This window comes from Erithacus rubecula (assembly GCF_903797595.1).
Source record: "Erithacus rubecula genome assembly, contig: scaffold_141_arrow_ctg1, whole genome shotgun sequence".
Classification (NCBI taxonomy): Eukaryota; Metazoa; Chordata; class Aves; order Passeriformes; family Muscicapidae; genus Erithacus; species Erithacus rubecula.
This window is the reverse complement of record NW_027635538.1, coordinates 706,704-718,148: the sequence shown is the minus strand read 5'-3', so window position 1 is coordinate 718,148 and position 11,445 is coordinate 706,704. Positions and strand designations below refer to the sequence as shown.

The following is an 11,445-nucleotide window of genomic DNA, read 5'->3' as shown; positions in this document are numbered from 1 at the left end:
CATCCAGGGCCAGCCAGTCTCACAGGGAAGGGCAGGAGTCAGCAGGAGGAGGGATGGAGGGGCACAGCAGAGCCCTTGGTGGGCACACTGAGCTGGGACTCCTCTTCAGCAGGGTGGGATGGGCAGGAACTCCCTGCCAGGCATTCCCAGGGCCCTGATCAATCCTGATCAATCAAAGCACGGTGCTGAGCAGCATCGGGGGGCTGGGCTCTGTGAGCAGGAGCTGTGCTGGGTGATGTTGGGTGATGTCTGTGTCCTGCAGCCAGCTCTGGGCTCACCCCTCAACTCCCTCCGTGCAGTGCCAGCGACTCTGACCTCTGTTAGCTGCTCAAGGGGATTTTATTTGTTGTAGTGGCTGCTCCTGTTGCTAGGTTAAAACTTTTAATGTGAATCTTTTCCAGTGGTGTGAGGTGTCAGTTCTGTGCAGGTGTTAATTCCCTCCTGGGCTGCCAGGAGCAGCTCCTAAGGCTGAGCTCTATGATTTCATCTTCTTCTTGTTTGCTTTCTCCCAGGGGGGGTCTGGAGTTCCCCCTCTTCCCTCCCCAGCCCTCCAGGGCTGGGATTCTCCTCTGGCCCTCACAACCCTTTGTTGTAGACCACAGTCTTGCTGCTGGTGGCCATGGCAATCTCTGGCTCCAGCTGGGATGTCTCGATCTGCAAAGGCAAAGAGAAGCAGGATCAGACCCAGAGCAGATCCAGCAACTGGGGAGGGGAGGGAGGAGATGGGATTAATTCTGTGCCAGTCACGCCTTGAGCTGCTGTTTCACGTGCTGTGCTGCAGCCCCAGCCCCCTCCCTGATCTGGAGGGGTTTGTGGCACAGGGAATGCTGCACGTTCTCTGCCTGGCAGAGCTGGATGGATTATAGAATTAGAGATGATGAATTATAGAGTGTCTGAGCTCCAACGCTTCCCACCAGCCCAGCTCCCATCCCTTCCTTCCTTCCCATCCCAGCTCCCATCCCTTCATTTCCAGCCCAGCTCCCATCCCTTCCTTTCCACCTGTTTTCCATCCCAGTTTTCCATCCCTTCTTTTCCATCCCAATTTTCCATCCCTTCCATCCATCCCAATTTTCCATCCCTTCCCATCCATCCCAATTTTCTACCCCTTCCTTTCCATCCCAATTTTCCATCCCTTCCATCCATCCCAATTTCCCATCCCTTCCCATCAATCCCAATTTTCCATCCCTTCTTTTCCATTCCAATTTTCCATCCCTTCCATTCATCCCAATTTTCCATCCCTTCTTTTCCATTCCAATTTTCCATCCCTTCCATTCATCCCAATTTTCCATCCCTTCTTTTCCATCCCAATTTTCCATCCCTTCCTTTCCATCCCAATTTTCCACCCCTTCCTTTCCCTGCAGCCCAAAGCTGGACCAGGCAAAGCCAAAGTGCCAGGAGGGAAGAGCCTGGCTCAACTCCACCCTCACAGCCAAACCCTTCCTGCCCTTTTCTCCATCTCCACCCCTTTCCTTATTTTTTTCCCCTCCAGCAGCTTCTCCTGAAGCTTCCCCTTGCTCTGAAATAATTTGGAATCTCTTCACCCCCAGCAGGGATCTGTGGCACTCCCAGTCCCCATTCCCAGCCGGGACAGGACACCTCAGAAAAATTGGAATTTTCGAAATCCCGCACATGGAACCCACTCTGCTGCCGACACAATGCGAGGAACCCACGTTAAAAATCGAAATGCTTTTGAAAATGTTTAACCTAGTTAGACAAATTAGCAAAAATTTGTGCAAAACAATTTAGGTATTTAAAATATTCAATGTTTTTAAAAACTGGAAAAACTGTTCTTAGCTTTCAGCTGCAAAAACCCAACAAAATATAACATCAAAGCAATCTTAACATGAGGTGCAACATAACCCTTCAGCAAAGCTGTTAAACAGCTACTGAAGCATCATGGGAAATAGCACTTCATTTATTCAAATGCACATATGTCAGGTTTTTGCACCATATGTCATTCCAAGCTATTTACAGTAATAATTAAATCTTAATCAACGTTTAACCTCTGTAAAATGTTTGAAGGGATCTAATCACCCTTCAGACTGCACTAATGAAGGAGAAATATATAAACATAAAAAGAAAATGATGCATAGATAGCACACCAGAAAGAACAGTAATTGCAAAATTGTATTTCTTTTAAATATAATCAGCAAATTATGTAAAGTAAAGCCAACGAGTATTTTAAGTGAAGACATCTTGGGTGTCAGAGGTGTGATCAGCTAATTTTGTACTGCTATCCATAACAGATGTAGCATATTTTCTTTTCGTGCCATTATTAGCAACTTCAGCGCCGCTCCCGGTGCTGCGGGGAAGGCTCCGCATCCCGCGGCTGGACCGCCCGCCCCGGGCCGGGGTTTGGCACCGGGAACGGGGAACGGAGCCCGGGGCTGGGCAGGGAAACGTCCGGCTGGGGAGGGGGCTGGGCAGGGAAACGTCCGGCTGGGGAGGGGGCTGGGCAGGGAAACGTCCGGGTGGGGAGGGGGCTGGGCAGGGAAACGTCCGGGTGGGAAGGGGGCTGGGCAGGGAAACGTCCGGATGGGGAGGGGGCTGGGCAGGGAAATGTCCGGATGGGGAGGGGGCTGGGCAGGGAAATGTCCGGGTGGGGAGGGGCTGGGCAGGGAAATGTCCGGATGGGGAGGGGCTGGGAAGGGAAATATCCGGCTGGGGAGGGGGCTGGGCAGGGAAATGTCCGGGTGGGGAGGGGGCTGGGCAGGGAAACGTCCGGCTGGGGAGGGGGCTGGGCAGGGAAATGTCCGGATGGGGAGGGGGCTGGGCAGGGAAATGTCCGGCTGGGGAGGGGGCTGCAGGCACCGGCATGGAGGGATGGGGTGATGGCACAGCGGGGATGGGGCACGGCTTGGGATCAGAGAGGCTGAAATGCAATCTTTGGGATGAGTTCCAGATTGGGGATGGGATCTCTCTGATGCTGGGATCACTGAAATTCATTCTTTGGGATGAGTTTCAGCTTGTGGATGGGATCTCAGCGATCCTGGGATCACTGAAATTCATTCTTTGGGATGAATTCCAGTTTGGGGATGGGATCTCTCTGATGCTGGGATCACTGAAATTCGTTCTTTGGGATGAGTTCCAGCTTGGGGATGGGATCACTGAAATTCATTCTTTGGGATGAATTCCACCTCGGGTTCTGTGATCTCACTGATCCTGGGATCACTGAAATGCAATCTTTGGGATGAGTTCCAGCTTGGGTTGTGGGATCTCTCTGATGCTGGGATCACTGAAATTCATTCTTTGGGATGAGTTCCACCTCGGGTTCTGGGATCACTGAAATTCAATCTTTGGGATGAGTTCCAGCTTGGGTTCTGGGATCTCTCTGATGCTGGGATCACTGAAATTCATTCTTTGGGATGAGTTCCACCTCGGGTTCTGGGATCTCAGCGATCCTGGGATCACTGAAATTCATTCTTTGGGATGAGTTCCAGATTGGGAATGGGATCTCAGTGATCCTGGGATCACTGAAATTCATTCTTTGGGATGAATTCCACCTTGGGGATGGGGCAGCTCCAACCCAGCCTGTTCTGGGAATTCTCACAGGGGATTGGGCACAGCTTGGGTTCTGTGATCTCAGAGATCACTGGTGATCTCAGTGATCACTGAAATTCATTCTTTGGGATGAATTCCACCTTGGGGATGGGGCAGCCCCAACCCAGCCCGCTCTGGGCAGTCTGACAGACACCCAGCAGCCCAGTGGCTCCTCTGCAAAGGTCTGGAGCCCCAAGGAGAGCTGTGGATCAGGGCTGGATCAGCAGCACTGGGATGGGGCTGAGCTGCTGCACAGGGGGTGTGCAGAGGCTGGCAGGGAGAAGGGAGGGAGCAGCAGAGCTGTGCTCACGCTCTCTTGGGACACAATTCAAGAAGCAGCCAGCACAATCCAAGCTGAACAGCAGGAAGAGTATCCTGGTGGGAAGAGCAAAATATCTCAGCCGCCGGCTCGGGGAAGGTGTGGGGCGTCTGTGGTGGGAAGTTTGCAGCACAAATGACAGGGAACCCAGCAAGAATAGCTCAGGCAGAGCTGAGGTTGTCTTGGTGGAAGGAAGAGATGAGATAATTGTTTGGAGATGCTTCCAGCTCCCATCCCCTGGTGCAGGGGGGACACAGATCCTTCCCCTATGGGGGGATGAGTTTTCATCCACGGGAAGGATGTACAAGAGGGTCTGAGGTGGGATCAGGGAGGGTGGGGTGGAGGTGAGATTGTTCTGGTGGATGAGCAGGACTTGGGAGTTCATGTCTGAGGTGGAAGTGCTGAAAAACCACAGGGATGTGGCACTGGGAACAAGGTCAGTGCTGAAAAACCACAGGGATGTGGCACTGGGGGACATGGTCAGTGCTGAAAAACCACAGGGATGTGGCACTGGGGACAAGGTCAGTGCTCAGAATCCACAGGGATGTGGCACTGGGGACAAGGTCAGTGCTCAGAATCCACAGGGATGTGGCACTGGGGACATGGTCAGTGCTCAGAATCCATACAGATGTGGCATTTGGGGACAGTGAGTTTGGGGACACCAAAAAACACCTTCCCCAAGCCCTGGAAGATGTTGGAGAAACTGGGGGTGACTGGTTGAACTGGAGCCTCCTCTCTCCTGAGACTGAGACTCCTTCTGACTTTAGTCAGAACCCTGCCCATCCTCCTCTTCCTCCCAGCCCTGCCTGTGCCAGGCCAAAGGAGGGGTCCCCACCTGACTTTGGGGGTGTTCCCAGGAAAGGACCCTCACCAAGGATTCCAGCAGAATTCCAGGAGGGACAGGAGCTCCCAGGGGGACCCAGGGTGGGAAGCACCACTCCAGACAGGGCTGCAAGGGGGAGTTCAGGACAAACTCCAGGATTTGGGGCTGATGGCTGCACTGAGAGCTTGGGATCCAACATGGGAAACTGCAATGAGGCCGTGGGAGGAGCAGGAATTCCTTCAGTGCCCTGTGAGACCACAGATCCAGGGAGAGCCTCACTGGGGACAGCGCCAGGGTGCAGCTCCCTGCTCATTCCAGCTGATCCCAGCTGATCCCAGCTGATCCCAGCTCATCCCAACTCATCCCAACTCATCCCAGCCCATCCCAGCTGATCCCAACTCAACCCAATTCATGCCAGCTCATCTCAACTCATCCCAGTCCATCCCAGCTGATCCCAGCTGATCCCAACTCATCCCAATTCATGCCAGCTCAACTCAACTCATCCCAGCTCATCCCAGCTCATCCCAGCTCATCCCAGCTCATCCCAGCTCATCCCAGCTCACCCAGGAATGTGGCTGGGATGAACCACAACCCATCCCAGCCCCTGCGAGCAGGTGAATCCTGAGGATGCTCCTTTCCCTCCAGCAGACAGCCAAGAGCAGGAGTGGAAAAGGGGAAAAGCCCAAGAAATGCTGTGCCCTGAACCTTGCTGAGAGTTTATGGACCAGCATTGCTCAGGTAGCTCTGGCAGGATGGCAGCAGTGCCAGTGCCCCTCACCCACTGAAACCCATCCCTCCACCCCAAAGAACAAAGCTGGGAATGTCTCAGGTAGCTGAGCAGTGCCCCATACCTGGTAAAACCCATCCCTCCATCCCTGGAACAAAGGTGGGAATGACTCAGGTAGCTCTGGCAGGATAGCAGCAGTGCCAGTGACCCTGACTCAGTAAAACCCATCCCAGGGATAAAGCTGGGAATGACTCAGGTAGCTGAGCAGTGCCGGTGCCCCTGAGCCAGTGAAACCCATCCCTGCATCCCAGGAACAAAGGTGGGAATCCCTGAGGTAGCTGAGCAGTGCCGGTGCCCCCGACCCGGTAAAACCCACCCCTCCATCCCAGGAACAAAGCCGGGAGCCGCCGGCGGGTCCCCGCGGCTCTCCACTCTCTTCCCCCCATCCCTTGCAGTGGGAGCCTCTCTCCTCTCATCAGCTCCGACAAGGCTAATTGGGGTGATAAAGAACTGGCTCCGCGTGCTGGCGTGGGCTGCAGGAACAAATGGTCACAGCTGGCGCTGCGGAGCCGGCGCGGGGGAGTCGGGGCGCCCCGGACCCCCAAAGCGGCAGCGCCGCCGGGGCTCGGAGCGCTCGCACGGCGCGACACGGGCGGGACGCGCGGCGAGCCCGGTGAGGCAGCAGCAGGCAGAAAGCAGATGCTTTTTGTTTGGGGTTGATACTCATTTCTATCCCAGCTCGGGAAAAGGTGTAGAAAGGAATGTGCTCCGGAGAGTGCAGGGAGAGAGATAGGTCTAGGCTGGCTGCCAGGGATCCTGGAACGATATGGAAGGCAGCTAGGGGAGACAGGAGCAGATGGATTTGGCATACAGCTCATCACTCAGCCAAAAAAAAAAAAAAAAAAAAAAAAAAATTAAAAAAAAAAAAGGAGGGGGGGAGAAGAAGGGAGAAAGCAGCCAATTTTGGGAGGGGGAGGGTCATGGGGACTGGGGGAAGGGAGGAGCAGGATGGTCACTGTGGCTGCTGCTGCTGCTGCTGCTGCTGGGACAGTGCTGCTGGCTCCTCTTGGCCACCTCCTGCCAGGCCTGTGGCCACTGGGCAGGGCCAGCATCTCCGAGCCAGGGGCAGGGAGGGCTGTGGGACCAGGGATCAGGGAATGCTGGGGGTGGGAAGGAGCTCACAGAGCCAAAGAACCCCCAGCACTGCCACCACTGTGTCCCCAAGTGCCACATCCCCAAGGCTCTGAAATCCCCCAGGGATGGGGGCTCCAAACCTCCCTGGGCATTCCAATCCCTGACCCCCCTTTCCATGGGGAAATTCCCCAGTTTCCATCCTGGGGCCATTCCCTGTGTCCTGTTCCTGTTCCCTGTTCCCAGATCCCCCCAGTGTCCCCTCCTGGCAGAGCCACAAGGTCCCTGAGCCTCCTTTGCTCCAGCTAAGCCCCTTCCCAGCTCCTCAGGGATTCTCCATTCCCTTCCCAATTCCCTCAGAGATTCTCCATTCCCTTCCCATTTCCCTCAGGAATTCTCCATTCCCTTCCCAATTCCCTCAGGAATTCTCCATTCCCTTCCCAGCCCCTCAGGAATTCTCCATTCCCTTCCCATTTCCCTCAGGAATTCTCCATTCCCTTCCCAGCTCCTCAGGGATTCTCCATTCCCTTCCCATTTCCCTCAGGAATTCTCCATTCCCTTCCCATTTCCCTCAGGGATTCTCCATTCCCTTTCTTGCCATGGGTTTCCCACCCATTTGCACTCCCAGACACCTTCCCAGCTCTCCAGGAGTGCTGATAAATGATGGAATTGTCCCAGTGAGTCCCTTGGGATGGATCCATCCTGTCCCATGGATTTGTGGTGTCTCAGCAGCATTTCAGGTCACTGAGCAGCTGCCCTTGGACTGTGGGAGCTGTGGGACCAGTGAAAGGTGTCCCTGGAAGATGTCCCTGTCCCTTGAAAGTGTCCCTGCCCACAGAAATTGTCCCTGTATTTTGAAGGTGTCCCTGTCCCTGGAATGTGTCCCTGTCTATAGAAAATGTCCCTGTCCATGGAAGGTGTCCATGGAATGTGTCCCTGTCTATAGAAAATGTTCCTGTCCATGGAATGTGTCCCTGTCTATAGAAAATGTCCCTGTCCCTGGAAGGTGTCCATGGAATGTGTCCCTGTCCATGGAAAATATCCCTGTCCATGGAAGGTGTCCATGGAATGTGTCCCCATCCCTTGAAGGTGTCCCTGTCCATGGAATGTGTCCCTGTCTATAGAAAATGTCCCTGTCCCTGGAAGGTGTCCCTGCCCACAGAAATTGTCCCTGTATTTTGAAGGTGTCCCTGCCCACAGCCAGGGGTGGAATTCATGTGTTTTTAGGTCCCATCCCTCCACAGAAGTGCCCCCATGGATCAATCCCTAAGGAATGAGACAAGAGCAGCAGTGCTGGCTCCTCCTGGAACTGCCACAGACCTGCAGACAACTGACCTGAGAGTGAGAGAATTCTGCAAATACTCCAAATACTCCAAAATTCCACAGCTGGAATGTCCCAAAACGCCCAATTCCAGCTCCTCATTCAGCTCTGTCCTGCCAGAATCCCCTCCCCATGCAAGTGTGCCAGGATTAGCAGCTCAGCTTTGTTAAACCCGACTGGATAAACTCCTGGTTCTCCTCAGCAAGGCAGATTTCAGCCTGGAGTGGATTTTAGCTGGGAAAGCTCTTTGCTGACAACTTTCCCAGTTTGTTAAAATCCCCAAACTGGACACACTGGTTGAGAGATGCTCTCATGGCTGAAGTGCCAATTAATGACTCATTAATTATTGATACTCAGTTTTCTTCCTAAATCACAGAGTTGGGGGAAAAAAAAAAAAAGTTTTGAGAGAAACCTGAATTTTGTGTTTTCCTTCAAATTAATAATAGAACTTGAATTTAAGAGGTGACAGCAGAGTTCTCTTCATTTTATGTTTCTCTCAAGTCTTTTTGACTTTGAAAGAAATGTTCAGTTTTCATCATAAAAAAACTCTTGTATTGTCAAAATGTTTTTCACAAAACCATGGAAAGTCTCCTGAGAGCTCAAGATCAGAATAATAAAATCATGGAATGGTTAAATTAAATGAAATGACATTAAAGTATCTTGAAACAATAAAAATGGAGGAAAGTTGGAATATTTGGCTGTTCTGGAATATCTGGCTGCTGAGATTTATCAATTCCAGAAGATTTTTTTTTTTTTTTTTTTTTTTTTGCCATGGATGCTTTGATGCTTTTCAGGCCTGTCCAGAACATCTTTTTCAGACAAAAAGAAAAAAGAAAAAAAGGAGGAAAGTTAGAATATTTTAATTTGTCCTGGAATATTTGGTTGTTTTGGCTTAGAATATTTTAATTTGTCCTGGAATATTTGGTTGTTTTGGCTTTTGGGAGTTGTTAAGTTTAGGAGATTTTTTTGTCCTAGAATATTTGGCTGCTCTGGAATATTTGTTAAATTCAGGAGATTTTTTTTGTTGTTGTTGTTGTTGTTCTGAAAATTTGGCTGTCCTGGAATATTTGGGAATATTTGGGAATATTTGGTTGTTTTGGAATATTTGGCTGCCCTGGAATATTTGGCTGTTGGGGTTTTTTGAAGGTTTTCCATTTCAGGAACATTTTTTTTGTTTGCCAGGGATGTTTCCCAGGGATCTTCCTGCCTTCAGCTTCAATGGCAATGACAAATTGCCCTGAAGCAGAGCAGATTTCAGGATTTTTGGGGCAGCTGTGGGATTCAACTTCCCCCACTCCACTGGATTGTTCAGTGCTGGCTTCATGGCTGGGTTTGGTGATTTTTAAAGGTTTTTTTTTTCCAGCCTAAATGACCCTGTGGCTCTGGTGGTGCTGAATTAATGGTTGAACTGGACTGGCCTCTGCCTGGCCCTGCTGTTTGGAATTTTGAGGTTTCTAAACCTTTATTTGGGGTTTGGTTGGCACTGAGCTCTCAGAGCCTCAGTAATTCCAGATTTATGGAAACTGGGAGCACAACCCCCAGCAGGCAGCACCAGAGTTTGAGGTTTTTTTGGGATAGCAGAGGGCTGCCCACAGCACCAGAAACCTCAAGGGTTAAAACCAAACCACCCAAAACCCCCAAATCAAAGCTTTGACACACTAAGATTTCAAACAGCAAGTTCACCAAAATTCCCTTTCTGTCCTGCAGAGAAAGGAGACACCCAAGGCTCTGAGGAGCTTTTCCTTGTGGGATGGGTGCCCACGGGGAAAATCTGGATTTCCCACAGTAAATTCATTTCCACAGCAGCTCCAGAAAGGTCTGAGGTGACCCCAGGGCTCGTGGCCTCACCAGGACCTTCCTCAGAAAGAAGAAAATTCTTCCTGGAAGAGCCCTCCCATCACAAGATGCTGATTTTTTATGGAAAATCTAAGCCATGGGTTGGTGGAAAAGTCACCAGCCCTGAGAGCTCCCAAAATTGCAGAGTTTGGTTGTGATTCCTGATCCTTGCTGGAATGAAAAGCACCTGAACAGACACTTTCTCCTTTCTTGGAAGTGAAAAAATAAAAAATCCTACTTCTGGATGTGGACGTGATCACAAAGCCTCCCTTTGGATGCAAATGAGCTCTCAGCTCATCCCAGCAGGAATTCCTCAAGGGAAGGAGGAATTTGCTGCTCTTTGCTGAAGACATCGAGCCCTGGATTCTCCTGCTGCTCAGGAGGAGGAGCAGGAGTCAGGGATGCCCTTGGTGCTCCAGGGAAGATGAACAAATTCCTCAGGTTCCCAACCTCCAGCACGTTTCCTTCTGCCCCAGACCACCGGGAGCAGGAAATTCAAAAAGCAATTCGAGATAATTGTATATGTGAGATGTGATTAATAAGGCATTCTCAGCCCTAAGCAGGCAAGCCTGGACAGCTGATCCCCTTCCTCTGCATCCTGCACCTCTTGGAGTTGTCAGAGCTGCTGCAGAGGAGCCAAAACAACCCCAAACACACCAAAAAAAAAAGGACAAATCCAACCCTGTGTGACAAGAGAGGGGAAAGGCAGAAAAAAGGCAGGGAAGAGCATGAATGGTTGGGTTTGATAACAAAGATATTTTGTGATTTAATGATTCCTGTGCAGGGCCAGGAGTGGAATGATCCTTGTGGATCCCCCATCACTCCAGCTCCGGGAATATTCCAGGATCCCCGGGGTGTCCAGGGGAGGGGAAGGGACTGGGTTTGTGGCCAGGATGGAGCAGCAGAGCCACGGAGCCAGGGAGGGCTCAGGAATCTGGGGAGGAGCCCCTCTGTTTACAGGAGGTGCTGCTGAAAGGTGTCCCGAAGAAAGACAGCAATTAACACCAAAAAAAAAAAAAAAAAGGTTTCTTTCCACAAAGAGCCTTTTAAGTCTGTTTTTCGGGCCACTCCAAGGGTTAATGTTTAGCTGTTTATCCGGACTTGTCGGATGTCAGCTCTTTCTTTTGACTCCTAATGGCTTACAGCCATCAGGGCCAGGGCTCCTCAAAAGAGCTGGTGTCAGGAATGTTTTTTTATGCCCACCAGCACCCACACACCTGCAGCAGCCTGTGCTTGCAGGGGATGGTTTACATACTTGAACCTGTCTCCCAGGGCCAGGGGTGTAAACATGAAACCAGATCGTGTCTGACAGGAGCCCCTGGGCTGTCCCTGCTCCCCCGGCACCCCTGACCCCACAGCCCCAGCCCTGCTGCTGCTGCCGGGGCTCCGCAGGATGCTCAGCACTCGGGAACAAAGGAGGAGCAGCAGGGTCACCAACCAAAGCTGCAGGACGGGGAAAGCAAAGCACAGCCCCGAGCAGAGGGCTGGGCTGGCTGCTGACCCTGCCCGGCCCGGGGTGTCACCAGCGCCACCCAAACAGGCGGGGCAGGGACCTGAGCCAGCTGAGGGGCTCCTGGGCACGCCCTGAGCCCAGAGCCTTCCTCTGCCTCTGCTTCTGCCTCTGCTTCTGCCTCTGCATCTGCCTCTTCCTCTTCCTCATCTTCCTCTTCCTCTTCTGCCTCTTCCTCTTCTTCTGCCTCTTCCTCTTCTTCCTCTTCCTCTTCCTCTTCCTCTTCCTCTTCCTCTCC

At 51.9% G+C, this 11,445-nt stretch overlaps 1 protein-coding gene across 1 annotated transcript in view; it reads right to left on the bottom strand.

The window, feature by feature from the left end:
- Positions 1-334: 334 nt before the first annotated feature.
- SFXN5 (sideroflexin 5) overlaps positions 335-11,445 on the bottom strand; it is a 69,230-nt gene continuing 58,119 nt past the window's right edge. Inside the window, exon 12 of the mRNA XM_079333110.1 lies at positions 335-654. Coding sequence (XP_079189236.1) covers positions 577-654 — 78 coding nt within the window. The 3' untranslated portion in view covers positions 335-576. The remainder of the gene's footprint in view (positions 655-11,445) is intronic.